This window comes from Myotis myotis, unplaced genomic scaffold (assembly GCF_014108235.1).
Source record: "Myotis myotis isolate mMyoMyo1 unplaced genomic scaffold, mMyoMyo1.p scaffold_m19_p_49, whole genome shotgun sequence".
NCBI classification, from domain to species: Eukaryota; Metazoa; Chordata; class Mammalia; order Chiroptera; family Vespertilionidae; genus Myotis; species Myotis myotis.
In genome coordinates this window covers 271,489-293,565 of record NW_023416356.1, presented here as the reverse complement: position 1 = coordinate 293,565, position 22,077 = coordinate 271,489, and the positions used below count along the sequence as shown (strand labels likewise).

General features: G+C 63.4%; 2 protein-coding genes across 16 annotated transcripts in view; both read left to right on the top strand.

Moving 5' to 3' along the window:
- The window catches only part of TACC2 (transforming acidic coiled-coil containing protein 2), a 102,870-nt gene extending 91,160 nt beyond the window's left edge, over positions 1-11,710 (top strand). For 8 of the 15 annotated variants that reach the window (XM_036307677.1, XM_036307678.1, XM_036307674.1 and 5 more), the window contains 8 exons: positions 3,940-4,083; positions 4,716-4,792; positions 5,592-5,635; positions 7,960-7,968; positions 9,622-9,782; positions 10,091-10,197; positions 10,493-10,613; positions 11,158-11,710. In XM_036307677.1, the coding sequence (XP_036163570.1) occupies positions 3,940-4,083; positions 4,716-4,792; positions 5,592-5,635; positions 7,960-7,968; positions 9,622-9,782; positions 10,091-10,197; positions 10,493-10,613; positions 11,158-11,223 (729 nt within the window). In that variant the 3' untranslated portion in view covers positions 11,224-11,710. Of the gene's footprint in view, positions 1-3,939; positions 4,084-4,715; positions 4,793-5,591; positions 5,636-7,959; positions 7,969-9,621; positions 9,783-10,090; positions 10,198-10,492; positions 10,614-11,157 lie in introns of those variants that run through there. The other 7 variants (XM_036307676.1, XM_036307671.1, XM_036307667.1 and 4 more) reach the window with 5 other exon arrangements.
- BTBD16 (BTB domain containing 16) overlaps positions 11,654-22,077 on the top strand; it is a 28,209-nt gene continuing 17,785 nt past the window's right edge. The window contains exons 1-6 of the mRNA XM_036307633.1: positions 11,654-11,671; positions 14,932-15,086; positions 18,031-18,086; positions 18,820-18,963; positions 20,826-20,915; positions 21,354-21,468. Coding sequence (XP_036163526.1) covers positions 11,654-11,671; positions 14,932-15,086; positions 18,031-18,086; positions 18,820-18,963; positions 20,826-20,915; positions 21,354-21,468 — 578 coding nt within the window. The remainder of the gene's footprint in view (positions 11,672-14,931; positions 15,087-18,030; positions 18,087-18,819; positions 18,964-20,825; positions 20,916-21,353; positions 21,469-22,077) is intronic.

The following is a 22,077-nucleotide window of genomic DNA, read 5'->3' as shown; positions in this document are numbered from 1 at the left end:
TGCTGATGACGCGTGAGACGGCGTGTGACCCTGTGAGGCCTGGCCCACCCCGAGCTGGGCAGCCTGGGGTCCTGGTGTGTGGGACCAGGGCCGGACCCAGCGTGCCCGGTCGCTCTGACCGACGTGGTGAGAAGGGCCCCCTGAGCCTCAGTTTCTGCCTCTGTGAGGCGAGGTTAACGCAGTGAGTTCGCCAGTTGCTGCGAGGATTGCAGGTGACGTGTGGAGAGCCGGCTGTGCCCGGCTCACAGTAGGTGTGCAGGACGTGAACGCTGCTGCTGTTCGCTGGCCCTCCCCTTTGCTTCTGCTGCCTGGTCAGACGCTTGCTCGCAGCAGCTCCTCAGCAGGTGGTCCAGGCACGAACAGCCCGAGGGGGGCCCGGGGGAGCCCTGCCCGTCCATCCCCAGTAGCCGGTCCCCGGGCAGAGGGGCCAGTGGTGTCTGTCTCTCGTCCTTAGTGCAGGATCAGGGGCTTGGCGGCTGCCCCTGCCCTCAACCCCACACGTGGTTTCCCTGGAGCCGGGGGCGAGGGGGGCAGAGACCCCTCAGTGAAGGAAGGTGGGCGCACTGGGTGTCCAGATGGGCGGGTAGGGACCCAGGGCAGGGACAGGATATGGACGTAGCGTGCCCTTGTCCTTGCGGCCAGCCATGCACTTGGGTCTGATTTCCATGAAAACGGAATCCTCAGGAATCGACGCGGCGAGGGTTGGCTTCCCCAGGAGATTTGTTTCTTGATCTCCTTGGGCAGCGGCTGGAGGCTGGGCCACTGCCAGTGCGGCCTGTTCCTGTCCTGAAGTGTGAGGCGAGTTGGGGATGTCCTACTCAGCAGTTTGGATCAGGCAGCGAGCGTTCGGGGCGCCTGGTGCCCCCGCCTCCTTCCTCTGAGGTCGCGTGGGAGATGGCGGAGGACAGACATCGGCCAGCAGCTGACTTCCCGTCGGTCACGTCTGTTTTCCGGCCACGTGTTCCGATTGTGATTTAGAAAATGCCGCCCCACGGACGTCTTTAACTTGCGTTGACCGGTAGCTGGAGGGCCGGCCGGCCTGCCTCTTTGGGCCACAGTGGGGGGGGCCGGGGGGAGAATCTCATTACCAGGCAGGCGCTCCGGTCGTAATTCACATGGGGTCTGGGCTCCTCTCCCTTATGGACACCCCAGGCGGCCCGAGGACGAGCTGCTGTGTCGCTGGAGGGAGCAGCCTTTATTCTGTCACTAGAGCCTGGTGCATGGAATGTGTGCACTTGTGGGGGTCCCTCAGCCCAGCCTGGGAGCCCTCGGGGGATGTCCGACTGATGGGCCTAAGCTGTCAGTCGGACATCCTTAGCACTGCCGCAGAAGCGGGAGAGACTCCTGCCACCGCCACCACCGCTGCGCTCGCGGCTGTGAGCCTGGCTTCTGGCTGAGTGGCGCTCCTCTTGCCTTGAACATCTGCCCCCTGGTGGTCAGTGCACATCATAGCAACCGGTTCTGCCGCCAGTTGATTTGCATGTTAGTCTTTTATTATATAGGATGTTTCACAAAGGACTTGAGGCAGCTTCCCGACCATTGATCCCTGCCACAGTCACCGGTGGCCATGCCTGGTTTCCGCCCAGTGGGACAGGGTTCGTTCTAGTTCATTTCTTCTGCACCGCGGAGCGCGGGTGGACTTGGGGCCGGACCGAATCCCAGTCTGGGGAACCTTTACCAAATCTCTCAGGTCCCCAAGTTTTTTCCACTTTGGAGGGACCGGGATGAGTAAGATGGTATCAAATGGTTTTTCTGTTTTGCAATTTTCTTATTCTAGTTTTTTTTGTGTGTGTGTTTTGTTGTTTTTTTCATAGAACACCTTCTTTTACTTCAAAAGTGATAGGAACGGCCTGGCCGGCGTGACTCAGGGGTTGAACACCAACCTATGAACCAGGAGATCAGGGTTTGAGTCCAGCCAGGGCACATGCCCAGGTTGCAGGCCCCATCCCCAGCGTGGGTTGTGCAGGAGGCAGCCCACCCGTGACTCTCTCTCATCGTTGATGTTTCTGTCTCTCGCTCCCTCTCCCTTCCTCTCTGACATCAAGAAGAAGAAGAAAAAATCTTTTAAGTGACAGGAACAGTTTAGTCCTTGCCAGCAGCCCTGTCCATGAACTTCACCCGTAAACGCAGTCACTGGGTGTTGGCATCATTTTCCATTTGGTTTCTGAGAAGTTTCTCTTAGGACCCTGCTACCTTCAGACTCAGAGGTCGCCCACGGCGAGGGGATGTCTGCCCGTCCGCTGGCCCTGCTCCGGCCGGCCTGCCCCGGGGCTTTAACTTGTGCTCTGGACCAAGCCGGGCAGCGGCCTCGCTGGGGCCTCGCTGGGGAAGCTCGGGCGGCCCATGTGCCTGGGGCTGGGGGCCGGGGGCTGCGCTCCCCTCTCTGAGCCGCAGTTGTCATTTGCATCCCAGACGCTCAAGGCCAGGCAGGGGCAGAGGAACGGAAGCAGCGGGCTCGCTGCGGGGACCCCTCACCGTTGGGCCCCCGCCTGCATGTGCACCACTCGGGGGCCTGCCCCGATCTCCGCTCCTCTCCATAAACTCCGCCCGTGAGCCAGGCCCGTGCCTGGACCGGGGAAACTGCTCCGGCCCTGCAGGGGCGCCCCCTCCGGTGGCTGCTGGTTCTGCCATCTTCTCTGCTGCCAGTTACTTATTTACATTACATTCTCTGTGCTCTTCCAGAATCTGTCCTCCTCGGCACCGGCACTGGCACCGGCACCGGCACCGGCACCGAGGTGGCCTGTTCTCCGCTCAGTTTCTTCCCCTAAATCCCCAGGCCGACGCCGTGCACGGCCGATGCCTGTCGGGCCCCGGGGAGTGGGGTTCATGGATGGGACAGAGAGTGGGGGGGGGGCTGGGTGTGCCGTGTGCAGTGACGCTGGACTGACCCCTGGCTGCGCTGGTGGGACGTGCCCCTAACACCGCATTTCACGTGTGGGGAGTGGCTGATTGTTGTGTGAAAAGGGAGGGAGAGGGGCCACAGCCCCCCGTGGCCGCAGGCTGGTGACTCGTCTGCAGTCGGCCCGGGGCCAGGGGTGGGCGGGGAGTCACGGCCCCCCTCGAGGGTCTCCTCAGCCAGTGTGGGTGTTGCTATTCACCACTTTGTCCACTGGCACACGGACTCAAGGCAGCGTCGCTCCCACTGACTGCCCTCTCCACGCCCAGAAACGCGCCCGTGGAGGGCGACCCAGGTGGACAGCCACCGGGGTCTTCAGAGTCACACGCTTCCACATGGAGCTAAACAAACGCTCTCCCAAACGAAACGTGGACAGAAATGACCAGATCGGCCCTGGCCGGTGTGCTCAGTGGATAGCGCGTCGGCCTGCGGACCCAAGGGTCCCGGGTTCGATTCCGGTCAAGGGCATGTTTCTCGGTTACAGGCTCCTCCCCGGCCCAGGCCCTGGTTGGGCACGGGCAGGACGCAACCAAGCGATGTGTGTCTCTCACATCGATGTGTCTGTCTCTCCCTCTCTCTTCCACTCCTAAAAATCAATGGAAAAATACCCTCGGGCGACGATAAAAAACACTCAGATCTGCCTTCATTGGAGACTCGGCAGGCGTGGGCTGGGGTGCAGCGTCGTTCCACCAGGTTTTAGGGGAGCGGAGCCGCTGGCGGAGGCCCTCGGGTCTCCCTCACTGCGCCTAGGACCTGGCGTCTGATAAATGGCTAAGACAGCAGCCACCAGACCCGCTCGGCTCTGGGCCGGGAGCCGGGAGCCGGGAGCCGGGAGGCCTCCGCCAGCCCCTTTGCCCACGCCCGTGCCCAAGGATAACTCCATCGGTTGTGCCTGCGCCCCCTGCCATTAGCCTTAGCGCCTTCTCATCCGTGGGACGTCCTCTGTTTCAAAACCATACAACGGGCCCTTCATGACAGATGAATGCAACCCTGTCCCAGGATTGACGTGAGCTTCTTTTTTTTTAATTAAAAACCATCCGCAGAGAGAAGCCGCTCACCCAGCCGATGTCTCCATCTCCAAGTCAGCCCTGTACTCCCGCATCGGGGCGGCGGAGGCGGAGAAGGCCCCCGGCCTCCTGTTCCAGCCGCCGGACCTGGACGCCGCGCTGCAGGTCGCCCGGGCAGAGGTACGTGGCGGGCGGCGGGCAAGGCCAGGCTGGGGCCCTGCGTCAGCCCCGTGTCAGTAAACACGTGCCCACGCCCGCCTCTGGACCCGACTTTCCCCTCTGACCGCCGCAGGCACAGGGGGCGCCGACTGTGGGTTTTGATCTTCTTGATGCGATTGTTTCTCTTGTTTTTCAAATAGATTTTTATTGATGTCAGAGAGGAAGGGAGAGAGAGAGACACACCATGATGAGAGAGAATCATGGACCGGCTGCCTCCTGCACGCCCCCCCCGGGAATCAAGCCCACTACCCGGGCTGTGCCCTGACCAGGAATCGAACCCCGACCTCCCGGTTCCCAGGTCGACGCTCAACCCCTGAGCCACGCCGGCCGGTTCCTCGCGGTTGTTTAACGAGCCTTTATGGTCGTTTGATTTATAACGAAAAGCACCGCCTTCCGGTTGCTCCCAGTGGGCGTGGTGAAGGCCGGGGTCTGGCCTCCTCCTGCCTCGTGCTCCGGGGACTCTCGGGAAACAGTTACTTGGCGTAGGACATTTTCGTTCCACGGTGATTCGCTGGGTCCCGTCCCGCCTGGGAGCTGCGCGGGTCTGAACGCCCTCGCAGGGGCCCAGCGTTCCCTCTTCTCTCCGGTGCTAGGTCCTCGCCAAGGAGAGAGAGGTCTCCGAGTGGAAGGAGAAGTACGAGGAGAGCCGGCGCGAGGTCCTGGAGATGAGGTCAGTGGCGGCCCCGGACAGGGTCCTCCCTGTCCCAGGTTCACAGTCCACCGTGTGTGCCCCGTCTCACTCGGATTGGAGTAGCACGGGCAGGAGGTGACCGGTGGGATCCCACGCGCACAATGAGAGCTCTCCTCCCCCCTCGCGGCCTCCAGCTCCACGCCCCGCAGGCAGCCGCCGGCACCGTGTCCGGGGAATCCTTCCAAGCACTTTCCATTTCTCACGGCAAACGTGCCAGTGATCTGCGGAGTGGGCGGCCCCTTGCACCGTGTGACTTAGCGTGTCCTTGACAGATTCAGAGGAAACGAGGAGAAACCAGGGAGGGCTGCTGGAGGAGGCGGCGTTCGCCCTGGGCCTCGGGGAACAGAGAGGCTGGGAGGTGGGAGTAGGAAGGGAGACGCGCAGCACAGCGAGGCGCGGGGGTGAGGAAGCCCGAGGAGGTCTTCTGTTCTCACCGGGCCACTGGCGTGGAAGGCGGTCAGATGGGGGAGGGGCCGGCAGGCGGGTGAGGCCCTGGGGGTCAGGCTAAAGGTGTGGCCTTTAGGTTCTTCTCAGGGGGTGGTGGGGAGACCTGGAAGGGTTTGCACAGGGCGTGGTGTGAGCAGCCTCGGGCACGAGGAAGAGAGCCCGTGGGCGTGTAAGGCGAGGGCAGCGGTTGGAGGTGGCCCGAGAAGGGTGAGCCCAGACCTGTCCTCCGGCCCTCGGTCCGGCTGCCGACGTCCAGCACGCGGCCCCGTGTGAAATAAAACCCGTTCTGTGCTGTTGTCACGGTGCCGACGCGTGTCCACTTCTCTCGCAGGAAGATCGTGGCCGAGTACGAGAAGACCATCGCGCAGATGATAGGTGGGTGTCCTGCCCGGGGGCTCCACTGGTCTCCTCAGTCGGGCATCCCTGGCTCTGCCCCGGCCGAGGGCCTGGGGCCTCCTGGACACACCTGCCGGAGGCCCCTCACCCTTACGCAGGCCCGTGGGGGCCGTGGCGTCACCTCGATGGCCATTGCGGGACCGGCCCGACGGCCCACCTCCTGGGGAAGGGATTCGGGTTGGTTCCTGGGATGTTTGGGCTTTTGCTCCTGGGAGAGACGAGGAATCCAGTCTAAATCCCGAGGTCGCTTAGCCTCACCTGCCCCTTGGCCTCACCCGGGGCCTGGCCAGGCTGGGGGAGCTGTGGCCGCCTGCCCATGGCTTCCCTCCTGATGTGGGCGCCTGGTATCTGACCAACACTTTCTCTCTCGCCCGGCACGGCCGCGCCTCCAGGGCGTCCCAGCACAGCCTCCCGGCAGCCAGCGCCGTGGGCCGCGTCGGCCTGCGAGGAGCCAGGCCCCGGTGTGAGCTGCACCGGCTGGTCTGTGTCCTCATTAACGAGGGGAGGTCTGCAGAAGCTCCAAGCCCAGTGTCTACACGAGTGGTCACTTCTCGAGGGGGTTGTTTTGTGTTTGTTTATTTATTGGCTTAGGTCCATGTTACCAGTTTTTAAAACAATCTTTCCCACCCTGGCCGGTGGTTCAGTGGTTGAGCGTCCGCCCCCCCCACCGAAGGGTCTCGGGTTTGATTCCCGGTCAAGGGCACAGACCTCAGTTGCAGGCTCGATCCCCAGCCCGGTCGGGGCACGTGTGGGAGGCAACCAATAAATGTGTCTCTCTCACATCGATGTTTCTCTGTCTCTCCTCCTCCCTTCACTCTCTTACAAAATCAATTGAAAAACATCCTTGGGTGAGGAGTAACAAAACGTAAAAGTCATTTCCTCCTGCGGACGTGGAGTGACCCGCTCCCCGCGCACCACCGTCCCTGTCCACGCGGACTCTGACCTCTCCCTCAGCGTCTGGGTGTCATTCACGCCGCAGCCCACGCCTCCCCGGGGTCACCGTCAGAGGAGCTGGGGCGATGGCCAGGCTGACGGTGCGCATTCCGGTTGAAGGAGCTGTAGTTTGGGTTTATTGTAGGAAAGGCCGTTTCTCCCGCAGCTGGGGGGGGGCCGGGGGGGGGGACTGGGGGAGGGGCCTTGTGGGTATTTCTAGGCTCTGCCCGCGGTGCCCGCTTTCTATCAGATGAAGCCTGTTTATGCGACTGGAGGGAGCATTTACGAATCCGTGTGGATGGGATAAAGCACAGGCCTCTGCACTGAAACTGCTGGTGAACGGGCCGGGTGAGGGTTCACGCCTCCCGGTGCCCGGCCGCTGGGCACAGCCTCCAGCCCCAATCGGGATGGGAAGGCGGCTCTAGGCCCCACGGGTCACGCCTTCTTCTGCTCTTGGGGTGACGTGGAGGCCAGTGTTGAGCTGGGGGGAGGCCGCTCAGCCATCTTTTATTGCTTAGCTGCTTGTTGTTTTTTTTTAGATTTTTAAAATTGATTTAAAGAGAGAGAAGAGAGGGAGAGAGAAACATCACTGATGAGAGAGAATCATGGGCCGGCCGCCTCCTGCACGCCCAGCTGTGCCCTGACCGGGAATCGAACCGTTCACCCTTCGCTGCACAGGCGGCACCCACCACGAGAGCCCCGTGTCCTCCTGGGCAGCATCGTCGGGGGTGGGTCTCGCCGTGTCCCTTCCTCACGCCTGTCCTCGCTCCCCCACGGGCAGCCCCCTTCGTCCCTCACCTTCCAGAGCTGGTGTCCCGTCTCAGGGAGGCGGCCGTCTGTGCTGTCCCATGTCCCTCTGCCCCAGGCCACTGACCAGGGCCCTGGACCCCCCGACCCTCGTGTGCTGGCAGGAGACGAGGACGGAGGGCTGAGGCTCCGGCCGGCCACGCGTCTCCCCGCGGGGGGAGCCCACACCCACGGTGGCATCTGGTTCCATGTTGTCTCCTCGCTTGCGCTCACCTGACCAGCACTGCTCCTGGAGGGGCAGCGGGTCCAGAGAGCAGAGTCGCGTCCTGAGTTAAACCAGCTCCCATACACCACCCCCACCCTCCCCCCGCTGGCCCTTTCCGGGCTGGCCCCAGTTTAACGGTCCCGGGGGCTGCACCCCCCCCCATCGGTCCCTCCATCCTGCTGTCCCCGCCGTGTGCTCCCACAGGGGTGCCCGGGCTCGGGGTGGGGGCTGGGGTTCAGGGCGGGAGGAGCCTCCTCGCCTGCCTTGGGGGTGCACTCGGGGTTGCTTTTCTAACTGCCCTGACCATGTTTTGCTTCCGTTTTCTGTTGCTTCTGCCCTTTGCTTGCAAACCGCACAGGCAAGCCCGGTGAGTACGCGCTTCCCCGACGTGACGCCCCTGCACCCCGTGTCCGCTTTCCCGCGTTCGTTCCTTTTGCTTCTGCGTGTTGGCTGCGTGTCCCCCCCCCCCCCTCCCCCCGGTTTCATCGCGTTTTGCCTGGAAAAAGCCAGAGGGTGTCCGGGGACGGGGTTGGGGGCAGAGTCCCGGGTTGGGGGCTGGTTTTCTGATCTGAGGAGTGGGCGCTGCACTTGTAGGACAAGACGGGGGGCGTTCCTGCTGCCTGGGCCTCCCTGAGCCGGAGGTTCTGCTTTTATGAGGGGCGGGTGGGGGGAGGGAACCTGGAAATCTGGGCCCCGCTGTGATAAGCTCCCCACCCAAGGCCCGTGCAGTGTCCACACGCCTCACAGCAGCCGGCACGGGTGCTGGACGGGGCGCGGGGACCCCGGCTTTGAGGCCACTGAACTCAAAGAGTGAGAAGCACGCGGCTGCTGGCGACTCGGGAAACGCCTTTCCCTGCGTCTCCGCGTCGGGAGCAGGTCGCTGGCGGCTCTGCTCTGGCTACATGTTCGCTCCCCTTCCTGGGTCCCGGCCCCCGACATGGCGCTGGCGCCGGGGCGGTGATGCCGTCGGGCCCTGAGCGGGTTCTCGGGGTCGGAGGCCTCGTGCGTGTCTGGTTTACTCGTCCCCGGGGCCGGGAGGGAAGCGATCCCTTCTCCGGGAAGGAGGCTGAGACTGAGGCTGGGGCCCGGCCGGGGTCACAGCGGGAATTAGTGGCACCCGGGGGGGCCCGACTCTGCGGCTCTTCACTGCCCCGCGGGGTGGGCGCCCCGAGGCCGGGCCAGAGGGGACATCGGGCACCTTCCGGGCCTGGGGTCCCTCGGGTGTGCTCCCCCCCTGGGGACGTGCCACAGACAGACATGCCAATTCTCCCCCCCCTCCCCATGGTCTTAGGTGCATAACGGAGACTCGTTCTGACGGGAGTAGCTCCCTGAGAGGCTTTCAGAGAAGCGAACTTCGTCTCTTTATCTCTTAAAATATGTCTGTATTGATGTCAGAGAGGAAGGGGGGACGAGGAGAGAGAGAAACATGGATGATGAGAGAGAATCATGGATCGGCCACCTCCTGCACGCCCCCCACTGGGGAGGGAGCCCACAACCGGGCCTGTGCCCTGGCGGGAATCGAACCCTGACCTCCTGGGTCATAGGTTGAGGCTCAGCCCCTGAGCCCCGCCGGCCGGGCTGTCTCTGTATCGTGACCACACTCAGGAGGGCCCGCCCCCCCCCCGTCCCTTCCCCCGCCCCCCTCCCCCCCAGCCCCCCCCCCTCCCCAGCCCCCCCCCCCCAGCCCAGACTGCGGACCCGTCACTCTTGCCCAACGCACTGCCCAGGGGGACGGTGTCTCTCTAACCGGTGGGGCCGTTGGAACCACTGGCGTCTCCTCCGTAGATTTCCCCATCAGCGCAAAGAACGGCGGCCAACACCCCCCCCCACCCCCCTCCCCCGTGTGATACTGCGCCCGTCCAGGCCCGGAGGCAGGGCCCTGGGGTTGGCTCCTGGAGAGTCTGGGGGCTCAGAACGGGGTCTCGCTGAGTCCGAGCTGCCCGCTGGTGAGGCTGCGGCCTTGGCGCCGACACCAGGCTCGGTCCCGTGGGCCCCATGGCTTCGTGCTCTCTCCCGCCAGAGGACGAGCAGCGGGAGAAGTCGGTCTCCCACCAAACGGTGCAGCAGCTGGTGCTGGAGAAGGAGCAGGCCCTGGCCGACCTGAACTCCGTGGAGAAGTCCCTGGCCGACCTCTTCCGGAGATACGAGAAGATGAAGGAGGTGCTGGAGGGCTTCCGCAAGGTGCGTGCGCGGTCGGGGAGGGCGGGTGGGGGCGGGGGAGTCGGATTGGCCGTCTGAGTTACGCCCTCGTCAGAGTTCCTGGGGTTCCCAGCGGCATTTCCTCCGTGGGCTCGAGATGGAACCAGGCTCAGAGAGGGTGTGTCACTTGCCCGAGGTCACACAGCTAGAGCTGGGATGTAGATAGATTATTTTGGCTCCCAGTCATTTCTCAGGGGGACCCACAGGCCTGAAGGGCCTCCTGTCCCTTAAAACGCCATGCCGCCCAGCCGGCGTGGCTCAGCGGCTGAGCGTCGGCTCTGTCGCGGCAGAATGAAGAGGTGCTGAAGAAGTGCGCCCAGGAGTACCTGTCCCGCGTGAAGAAGGAGGAGCAGAGGTACCAGGCCCTGAAGGTGCACGCGGAGGAGAAGCTGGACAGGTAACGGGGGGCCCGACACGGGCCAGGTCGGGGTGCGTTGCTCAGCACAGTCCAGCATGGCTCGTGATAAGCTGGCACCCAGCGTGGGCTGTGAGAAGCAAAGGGTGCGTCCGGGGCGCCCACCAAAGCCCCTCGGCTTCGGGACAGCGGGGTCGGGACGGGGTGTCTCGTGGGCCCCATGCTGGGCCTTTGTAGGTGGGAGCTGGAGCCAGACGGTCCCCCTGCCTGGTTGGGAGAAGGGAGGGGGCGGCCGAAACGGGGGAGGGTGGTCGTCCTGAGTGCCCCCACCCCGCAGGGCCAACGCTGAGATTGCCCAGGTCCGGGGCAAGGCCCAGCAGGAGCAGGCCGCCTACCAGGCCAGCCTGCGGAAGGAGCAGCTGCGGGTGGACGCCCTGGAGAGGACGCTGGAGCAGAAGGTAACGGGCCGGGGGCGTGGCCTCCAGCGGGCAGGCCGGCCAGACCCCGGGGTCACTGGGTTGAGGAACTGTCCGTTTTCAGCCTCATTTAATTCTCGGAAAGGGAGACGTGGTCATCCACCTCTTAGAGAGGGAACCAGGCTCAGAGAGGGTGTGTCTTTTGCCCAAGGCCACACAGCTAGAGCGGGGATGTAGAAAACTGGGCTCTCACTCATTTCTCAGGGGGACCAAGAGGTCGGAAGGTCTCTTAAAATCCAATGACCGCCTGGCGTGGCTTGGATTGAGCGTTGACTGTGAACCAGGAGGTCGCGGTTGAATTCCCGGTCAGGGCACAGGCCCGGGTTGTGGGCTCCATCCCCAGTGTGGGGCGTGCAGGAGGCAGCCGGTCCATGATTCTCTCTCATCATTGATGTTTCTCTCTCCTTCTCCCTTCCTCTCTGAAACCAATAAAAACTTTTTTTAATTTAATTACCATTCTGCTTGGCTTGACTTCAAACAACCAAGAGGTTTCAACAGCCTTTTTATTTTCCGTCTTCACTTGCAGAATAAAGAGATCGAAGAACTCACCAAGATTTGCGATGAACTGATTGCCAAAATGGGGAAAAGCTAACTTTGAACCAAACGTTTGGACTGGACTGTTGCGTGCAACATGCCCGTCGGCACCCTGCTGTGCTCCCAGGCCGGGACAGGCACTCCCGCTGCTGCGTCCGCACGGCCTTCCCTCGCTCAGCCCGGGACGTGGTCGTCCGCAGTGCGAAGGGGCCGTCCGCAGTGCGAAGGGACCGGCGGAATTTCTTGCTGTGGGTTTGCGTTTTTCCGGGATCGTTCAGAGCAAGTTGACCTCGGAGTTCCCGCATCAGGGAGGTGGTCCCCGTCTCTCACGAAGGACACAGCCTGACCTTGGCCGTGCCCTTTGACCCTGAGTTCCCAGGGCGAGTGGCTCTTGGATCTGACATAAGCACGTTCCGCTGCACAGGGACTCTTGCCTTAAGGATGTAACTTCATCTGCGTTTGCCGATTCGTTTTAATAAGAAAAGAACATGCATGTTTCGAACACAGTTCTCTATTGTAAATAAAAGGTTTTTCTTTGGATCTTGGCAACACGTGTGGCGAAGGTGGGTTTTCTGGGAGGGGCTGGGCCCGCTCGCCGCCCTTCGCGATCGTGGCCGCGGTGGTGAGTGGGAACCAAAGGGAGAGGCTGACCCGCGGCTTCAGGAACTCGGCGACGGGTGGGATTGGCCCGTGTCTCTGCTTTAGGGCCACGGTCTCGTGAGCGGCCGGAGGCTCCCAGCGCCGCGGCTGCTTTTCTCCTCCTTGAAAGTCACGTCCATTTTCAAAGTGGGAGGCCCATTGCAGACAGCCTTCCTTCCGTTAAGGTTCTGCCAGAATGGAACCCACACACCCAACACACACACCCAACATGCAACACACATACACACACACCCAACACAACCAACACGCAACACACACCCAACACACACACCCAACACACACACCCAACATGCAACACACATACACACACACCCAACACAACCAACACGCAACACACACCCAACCACACACACCCAACACAACACACACAACACACACACCACACACACACAACACACACCCCTTTGGGGCATAGGCTCTGGCCCCCGGGTAAGGGTGTGCCCGGGTCACACAGCAAAGCCAGTGGCATGGCTTTCAGTGAGGCACAGCTCTCCCATGTTTATGTAAATCTTCTAATCAAACCACATCTGGACCCGAGGTAGACCTAGACCCCCCAGGACACAGCGCTGGGAGGGGCCAAGGGGCCAAGAGGCCGAGAACCTCCGGGCCAGCCCCTCCCTTCACAGAGGAGGCCGGAGGCAGGGGCCGTTCTCGAGAACCTGCCAGGCCACCCCGTGCTGTGAGGAGTTGGGCACCACAAGAAAGTGGGGTGACCCAACCGCCCCCTAAGGAGGGAGGCTGAGGGGGTGCCTGGCCCCAGTGCGTGGCCGTGGTGGCTCTGAGGTGCACTGCCCGCAGCCCAGCTGTGCGGGCAGCTGTGCGGAGACCAGGCCGGAACAGGAACTCTCGGAATGTCCCTGAGTCGCCACGGCACCCACAGCACCCAGGAAGCCGAGGGCAGCACCCGCCGGAGCACGCGGCCCCTGCAGGGAAAACAGCCAGCCGGGCACCCGGTACCCCGAGCGCGCTAGGACCCAGCCTCGGGGGGTGGACAGCCCGCGACTCGGCCGATGCAGTGAGAGCGCCTCCGACGGACACGGACGAGCTCCCCTGTGGACGCACGCGGAGCAGTGAGTGTGGCTGCTCCTCTCCAGCCCTGAGAGCCCTCACTCCTCCTACTGGCGCTGTTTGGGGGGCCTGGGGGGTCCAGGCCGGAGGCAGAGGGGCTGGGAGCCCAGGGACCATCGCACTTAGCGGGTCTGTGATCGGCTGGGTCCCATCCTCGGGAAAAGGGAAGAACCTGGTTGTCTTTGCTTTGCTTTCTCGGAGCCCCTGTCCCTGCAGAGAACTGTCAGACTCCCGGTGCCCTTTCACAGGCCAGCCCGGCCGGCGAGCTCCGGGGTCCAGCTCAACCTATGAGCCAGGTCACAGTTTGATTCCCGGTCAGGGCACAGGCCCGGGCTGCGGGCTGGATCCCAGTGGGGGCCGTACAGGAGGCGGCCGGTCCATGATTCTCTCTCATCAATGATGTTTCTACCTCCCTACCTCTCCCTTCCTTTCTGAAAGCAATAAAAGTATATTTTTTATAAAAGAAAGAAAAGGGAAACTTTACCTGTTGTGTCTTCCAGGTGGTTCTCTCCCTTCCTGCCCCTGTGGAATCCTCGCTGTCGCTAGTGAAAATGTTGAATCAGGTGAGTGGTGGGCCTCTCCTGAGGGCAGCGTGGCAGGAGCCGTGGCCCCAAGGCTCCCGGGGGGCCAGTCTGTGCCTAGCGGCTGACTCTGCTGGGACGTGGGTCAGAGGGCTGGGTCCTGGGCTGATCACCACGTGGGGATCCCAATTCCACGTTCCCACCACCCACCACGCTCCAGGCACTAGACCAGGGCACGGCTCCCAGCCGTTTTATTTTATCATTTTTGTTATTTCAAAATACATTTTTTATTGATTTCAGAGAGGAAGGGAGAGGGAGAGAAAGAGAAGCATCAATGATAAGAGAGAATCATGGATCGGCCGCCTCCTGCACGCCCCCCACTGGGAATCGAGCCTGCAACTGGGGCCTGTGCCCCGACCGGGAATCGAACCCTGACCTCCTGGTTCACAGGTCAATGCTCAACCACTGAGCCAGCGGCCGGGCTCATTTTATCGTTTTTGCATCAGCACCGGCACCACATCCTCGTCCTCACCATCAGGTCATCTTCCCACTCACCGTACGAGGCCCAGGAGGCTCAGAGGCTAGCGCCCGCCCACGGCCACAGCACGCGTTGGAGGCAGTAAATGTGGACGCATGCTGCCACGTGGGTGGAGCCTGAAAACATGATGCTGAGTGAACGAGCCAGACACACCCCACACGATGTATTTACATAAAAATACCCAGGCCCGGCCGGCGTGGCTCAGTGGTAGAGCATCGACCTATAAACCAGGAGGTCAGGGTTCGATTCCGGTCAGGGCACAGGCCCAGGTTGCGGGCTCCATCCCCAGTGGGGGGTGTGCAGGAGGCAGCCGATCCATGATTCTCTCTCATCACTGATGATTCTGTCTCTCTCCCTTCCTCTCTGAAATCAATAAAAACATTAAAAATTGATAGCCAGAACAGCAGCCCTGCAGGAGCAGAAAGCAGATTGGTGGCTGCCAGGAGCTGGGGGCAGGGGCAGGGGGTCGGGGGACAGGGTTTCCTGTGGGGAATGAAAGTGTTCTGATTAGGGGTGCTGATGGCTGACAGCACTGTCACGCACTGAAGGCCACTCAACTGACACCGGGAAATGGACACGACGGTGGGTCTCTGTCTTGTGTATTTTATTTACCACAATTTACAAAATCCCAACGGCCGCTGGCCGGCCGCCTCCGCCTGGCCTCCCGGGATCACGCTGGGGTGAGGACTTGCAAAGCAGCTCCTGTGCCCGCCTCGGGGTTCTTCGGAGCCACGGGCAAAGGAACACCTTCTCCCGGACGCTCAGCCCCGGCACCTCCTGTCCCAGGTCCCCCATCCCTGGAACCGCCTACTGACAGACACTGATGGATTCGCCCTGCACAGAGGGCTCATGGGAAACCTGGCCACGTGGGCATTAACCGCAGTGGAGCGTGTCCTGGTTTGCTTCCGGCCGTGCCGTGTGGCAGGGCTGGCGTGCGTGTGCGATTGAGAAACCATTTTCTCTCTTGTCTCCCAAGAAGCACCGAGCTCGGCCGGAGCGCCAGATGGCCGGCTCGACCAACCGGTGGCGCCTCCCCAATGAGCCCTTCTCCCGGGACCTGCTGGCGCTGTCCCAGATGTGCAAGGCCATGTGCTTGGACGTGGACAACACGCTGCAGGCCCCGGCCCCGGACAGGTAGGGAGGCCGCGCCCGCGGAGGGCACGCCCCTGGAGTGACCCGCACTTCCGGGCAGGGCCCGTGGTGGCAGGTGGCCAGCAAGAGGCAGGGTGCCTGAGGGGCCGTCCCTCAGGGAGGGCAGCGCCATGGGACCCTCCTCTGAGAACACAGGGTGCTGATCGGCGGCAGAGAGAGACCAACCTGTTTTTCCAAGCTTTTTCTTTTCTTTTTTCTTATTATTGATTTCAGAGAGGAAGGGAGAGGGAGAGAGAGAGAAACATCCATGATGAGAGAGAATCATGGATGGGCTGCCTCCCGCACGCCCCCCACTGGGGATCGAGTCCACACCCTGCGCATGTGCCTGACTGGGACTCGAACCCTGACCTCCTGGTATGTAGGTCGACGCTCAGCCACTGAGCCAGGCCCTCCAGGTGCCTGAGACCTGATGTGCCCGGCGCCTGCCCTGGGCCATCAGCACCTGCGTCCCCGCCTGGCTGTGCCCCTGGGCAGCACCTGCCATGAGGAGCCGCTGCTCTGTCTGCTGAGCTCGTGGCCAGATGGCCCGTCCGCACCCACTGCCAGTCCCGCTGCGACGCCCCACACAGGGGCCTCCTGGACGCATCGGAGGAAAGCCCGGGCCGAGTGAGGGGCCAGCCCCGGCCGCACAGTGGCCCGCGTGCCACACGGTCTCAGGCAGCGAGGACGGCTCACAGGCGCCGTCTCCCACTAACGCTCCGTCAGCCTGGACCTAGGCAGTGATGGCGAACCTTCTGAGCTCGGCGTGCCAGCGTTTTGAAAAACCCTAACTGAACTCTGGGGCCGTGTCACATAGAGAAATTTTTTGATATTTGCAACCATAGTAAAACAAAGACTTACACTTTTGATACTTATTTTATCTATTTAAATGCCATTTAACAAAGAAAAACCAACCAAACAAATGAGTTCGCGTGTCACCTCTGACACGCGTGTCATAGGTTCGCCATCACTGGCCTAGGAGGAGCCTGGCCTGGAAACCGCAGAGCCAGCCCCACGCACGGTGCCTCTGGGCCGGCAGCCAGGGCCCCAGGCAGGGCCCCGACGCCCGCCATCTGGCATCTCTCCGCCCGCGATGACGGTGGTGTTTGCCAGGGCGGCTGAGCTCATGGGCATCGCCCATCATTTCCAAAGCCCATGGCTCTGTTTTGAGATCCGGGCCTGAACCCCTGACCTCAGCGGCTCTTCCCAGACGTGCGGCCGAGCCAGGGAGGGGTCAGAGCCAGGGCTCCCGTCGCACAAACAGCCGAGCCCCTCCTGCCTGCGGGGCCGCGTCACGGGCAGCCGGCCTCCCTGCGGGGAAAGGGCCACGCGTGTCCGGCCATGATCTGGACAAGGGTTCCGGCACCTGAGCCCCCTCCACGCACGGGGCCCACGGGGTTCCCGGGGTCGTGGAGAGCAGCACGGCGAAGGTGACGCCGACAGATGTGGTGGCCGAGGGCCCCTGGGCTGCCCGCTTCCCGGGCGCCGTCTCCGGGCCGGGGACATGCGACTCCGTCTGCTTCCTCCTGCTCAGCGGGCAGAGGGTCGTCTTTACGGAAATCATCTTCTGTCTGCGCATCGTCGATCCCTGACGCGTGTTTGCCGGCGTCCACGGGGCTGGGCCGGGGGCTCTGCCTGTGGGACAGGCGTGGTGTGGAGTGTCTGCGTGAGGAGGACGGCAGCCCCGAGACTCTGTGCAGGATGGGGGTGCTGCCAGGGCGGGCACGGGGAGGGCACTGGCCCAGCCTCCCCGAGAAACCACCCCTCACTCACCGGGCAGGCACAGGAGTGTGCTGCTGGGTGCAGAGTCCAGGAGAGAGCCCTGGGGGCAGAGGGGGCCGCGTCCAGGGAACAGGAGCAAGATGGGGGAGGGGCGGAGGAGGGAGGTCAGGCAGTGAGAAGGATGGGGCATGTGGGGGGCGAGGCCACAGAGACCGCAGGAGCCCCCTGGCCAGGCTGAGGGCCTTGGGTGAGCGGGAAGGACTCAGAGGAGAGAGAGACAAGGCCAGGCCCGAATTCGGGACAGGCCCAGGCCTCAGTGCTGGCTGTGCAGCACGGTGCCTCAGAGGGCACGGGCCTGGGGGTGGGGAGGGGACTGGAGACCTGCAGCGATGGTGGGGGGGGGGGGTGATGGTAGCTCGGACTAAGGTCAGAGCAACAGAGCAAAGAGAGATGGATGAGCCCGGCCGGTGTGGCTCAGGGGTTGAGCATCGACCTATGAACCAGGAGGTCAGGGTTCGATTCCCGGTCAGGGCACAGGCCCGGGTTGTGAGCTCGATCCCCAGTGTGGGGCGTGCAGGGGGCAGCCAATCGATATTGATGTTTCTCTCTCCCTTTCCTTTTCTCTCTAAAAGAAATCAATAAAAAGCTGTAGACATGTAAAGAGAGATGGATGAACTCAGGAGGCAATGTTACCGCGTTGAGGCGAGGATCGCACGGCCAGCGCTCCGTCCGCGGGCAGCACGGGGGCTCGGGGCCCGTTCCCGAGACAGGAACCTGGCGGGGGCTCGGGCTGGGTCCGGGGGGGGGGGGGGGCGGTCCGAGTTCCGGTTTTGGACACGTTCAGACTGGGGAGTGCGGAGCCCCACACAGAAGCCTTAACTTCCAGGAAGTGCCCGATCCTTCTCTCCCTTAGACGTGTACACCTACTGTGTGCCAGGCATTGTTTTGGTCTCAGCGACAGAGGGGCCCTCCAGGCCGCCACACGTAGCTTCGAACGCCTCCTGGGGGACCCACCCCCCCAGCACACAGCACAGGGGACTTAATTACTAGTCACCTTGGATGGGACATCGGACGGAGCGCAGGCGGTCGGGTCAGCAGACAGGGGCGCTGCGGAGGCGGCCCAAGGGCAGGCGTGGCCAGTCCTGCAGACGCTGCCGGGATGAGAGGGGCCTCCTGCCAACGCCTGGGCTTCTGTTTGTTTTCCCTTGAGGCTGTGCACCCCCAGAACTCAGACAAAATGCCGTGGGCCTTGGAAGAAGGCTGTGCCGAGCGGGGATGGAGGTGAGTTCCTGGCCCCGGGGACCCGTCGAGGACCCATGGGCAGGTGGCTGCCTCAGGGACCTGTGGCCTCTGCAAGGGACCGAGCAGAGGCCACACCCCCGGCCGGTGCGCCTCCCTCCCTGCCCCCCCCCCCCCCCCCGCTCAACCTGAGGCGTAACCGGCGCCATAAACATGCGTCAAATGTGCGAGGAACGAAACGGAGCTGGGAAGATGCGTGTTCAGGTGCTAACGGTCACGATAAAGACGACACACAGCCCTGGCCCGTGTGGCTCCGTGGATAGGGCGCCGGCCCGCGGACGGGAAGGTCCCGGGTTCGATTCCGGCCAAGGGCTCGTGCCTCGGCTGCAGGCTCCCCAGCCCTGGTCGGGGTGCGTGTGGGAGGCAGCCCATCGGTGTGTCTCCCTCGCATCGCTGGTTCTCTCTCTGCCTCTCCCCGTCCCTTCCACTCTCTAAAATGAATGAGTGGGGAAGATCCCCTCGGGAGCGGAGGCTGCACAGGAGCCGGCCCCAGGGCACCCTCTCCCTCTGGCCAGTCCTGACCTGAGGCACACCTGCCCGTGTCCGAGGGGACCAGGCAGAGCGGGGCCGGCCGGCGTGTCCCCGGGAGGCAGGGAGCGCCCCGAGGCCCCGGCGGCCTGTCCCCGTGCGGCTGCCTTCCTCCGGAGCCGCCCGCTGTCGGGCGTGCGGTGGGCGGAGGGGCGAGGGCTGAGCGCTGCTCCTTCTCTCCCCGCAGTCGTGACTCTCGAGTGCCTGGGCTTCCGGTGGGAGCTGCACCTGCCCCAGCTCTTCCAGTCCGAGACCTTGACCAAGCTCTACGTCTCGGCCCTGAGCGAGGCCCCCACCAGCCGCGTGAGTCACCTGGCGCGGCTTCTGCCAGGTACGTTCTCGCCGGCGCCCGAGAGAGCCCCGCCTGCCGTCTGGGGGCCGTGGTCGCTCGGGCAGTGAGAGCGAGGTCCCTGGTGGGACCTCAGCTCGGGATCTGACCTCAGTCTGCCCGGCTGTGACGTGGGATCATAGCTCTCGCTCTGCTGCGCAGAAGACCAGCGGGGGCGGCACCGAGCAGTGCGGGGGGCGGGGGGGGGGGGGCGGGGCACGCTTAGTAACGGTCGGTCATCTTCACACGGGGACCCGTCTGGACCCGCCGGCCGGGGCCGGGACACGGCCGCGTCTCTGAGAAGGGGCGTGGGCTGTGGCGCGTCTCCGTGGGCTTCCTGGGAGGACGGCCGGTTCCGGCGCTGGGCTCGTGCGGGTCTGAGTGTTCGTGTGGTTGGAGGTTTACACGTGGATGTGGATTGTTTTCCTTTCTCTTTTCATTTTTGTTCCAAAATGTATTTTTATTGATTTCAAGGAGGAAGGCAGAGGGAGAGAAAGATAGACACATCAATGATGAGAGAGTCGCTGATCGGCCGCCTCCTGCACCCCCCCCCACCCCCCCCCCCCCCCACACAGATCAAGCCCACAACCTGGGCACGTGCCTGACCAGGAATCGAACTGTGACCTCCTGGTTCGTAGGCCGACGCTCAGCCCCTGAGCCCCACCAGCCGGCCTCCTTTCTCTTCTTAACGCCACCTCGTTCCCCAAAACACCCAGGTCACTGTTTTCCTTCTCTTTCTCCTTGTTTAATCCTATAATCCCGTCGCCCCTCCTGGCGGCTTTGCCCGCTTCCTCTCCGGGGAAGAGAGACGGCGCTGCCAGGCAGGTGCCATGGAAAAGCCCGGCTCCCAGCCCGCCGCCCGGGGAGGGACTGCACTCCAGGGCGAGGCCGCAAAGCCAGTTATTCCCGAGCCAGACAGGCCGCTGGAGGCCAGTCCCGCCCGCCCGGCCTGAGCCCCGGGAGGGCCCAGCTGCCCGAGTCTTCCGGCCGCAGGCCCGTGACTCAGCCCTTCCCGGGGGAGCGGCGGCTGTGACCTTCCCGCACCCGCACCCACGCGGGGCCCTGCCTTCCCTGAGCCCCGGAGCGGGGCCGGCTGTGCCTGGGGGTCCTGTGCCCAGGCCAGCGACAGGCAGCCACGGAGACGCCACGCGCCCAGACAGGGAGCAGGGGGCCACGCCGACGGGGGTTTGGGGGGGCAGGTCACTCCATGGTGTTGCTTAACCAGATGCGGCTGTCACACCTCCCACACACACACACACACCGGCAGCTGCACGGCCCGGCCTCACGCCTCGGTCTCCGTGGGCGGTCACGGCCGCTTGTGGTGCAGAAGCAGCACGTGCCCCGGGAAGGGTGGCGCACGTGTCTCCTTCTGCCTCCGTGTCCCAAGACCATCCGTGTGGCCGCCCCGAGCGGTGCTGGCCGCAGAGAGCGCTTCAGACCCGGCCCTGGAGGGGGCCCTGCAGAGAGGGGGCCCTCACCCCCCTGCTGGCCCCATGGCCGCTGCTCACTGCGTCCCACCAGGGTCCAGGCTGAGAGGAGGGGAGAGGGGGACAGGGCAGGGGTGGGGGGCAGGTGATAACTTTAAAACGCAGCGTGAGCACCATTGCCCAGCTCTGACCGTCACAGGGCGGTTCCCGGGAAGCTGGCCGAGGGCCACACAGACCCTCTGCTATTTTGCAGCTTCTTGTGAGTCTTCAGCTATTTCCAAATGAGCGGTCATTTCACAAACGCATCCACTCCGCAGACAGGCCAACACGCAAACAAAACGCAGCGTGTGCGAGTGCCCAGGTCCAGGCCGTGCCGAGGGCTGGGGCCTGAGCGGTCCCTCGGGCAGCCACCGGCACGCACCCCGCTTCCTCCCGCAGGGCCGCCGTCCGGGAAGGCCCGGGAGAGGCCCGCCGTGAAGAGGCTCACCATCTCGCTGAGGATCAACGACCCCATGGTCACCAAGATCGGTAACCTGCGCCCGGGTTCACGTCCTTTCTTTTGTTTAATTCGTTTTTATTGGTTTCACAGAGGAAGGGAGGGGGAGAGAGACAGAAACGTCCATGATGAGAGAGAATCACGGATCGGCCGCCCCCTGCACACCCCACACCGGGGACGGAGCCCACAACCGGGCCTGTGCCCTGACCAGGAACCGAACCCTGACCTCCTGGTTCCTAGGCTGATGCTCAGCCCCTGAGCCCCGCCTGCCGGGCTGTGTTCATTTTCAGGGGGGGCCGTGGAACCAACAGCCGCCCAGACTTCAAACACAAACAAACAAGCAAGTGTGGACGCTGTCCCGGCTCCCTTCCCGCCTGCTGGTGGAGAGAGACCCCGCAGGGAAGGCGCTGCGAGCGAGGCGGGTGCAGACCCCACGCTGATGGCTCCCCCCCCCCCTCGCTGCCCCCCAGCCTTCGCCACGGCCCTGAAGAACCTGTACACGAGCCAGATGGACCTGAGCCTGGATGAGGTGCTGGGGGTGCTGGCCTCCGCACACGCCCTCCAGTTCAGCAACCTGTTTCAGAGGTGGCCGTGGGGAGGCGGCCAGGGCCTGCGGGGGTGGGGGGGAGGGCAGGGGGGAGGGCAGGGGGGAGGGGGAGGGGAAGGGAGGACCCGCCCCGTGGACCCTTCCTCTCCCGTGGGCTGCGCATCAGGGTTTCTCGCCCAGAGCACGGCCCTGAGGCTGCAGAGGAACCAGACGGGACACACCCTCTGCCCACCTGAGCCCCCCCCCACGCACACACACGCACACACACACGCACACACGTACACACACGTACACACACGCGCACACACGCGCGCGCACACACACACGCACACACGTACACACACATGTACACACATACGCGCACACACGCGCGCACACACGCACACGCACGCACACACACGCGCGCACACACGCACGCACACACACACGCACGCACACACACGCACACACACGCACACACACACGCGCGGGTCACAGGAAGACAAGCAGGCGTCGTCCACCTGTCGGGGCCCATTTTCTCGCTCATCTCTTTTTTCTTTTGTATTTTTTTAATTTTTTAAAAAATTGTTCATTGTTTACAGTATTAGATTAGTCTCCTTTTGTCCCCATTGATCTTTCCCCGGCCACCCCCCCCCCACCCCCCAGCA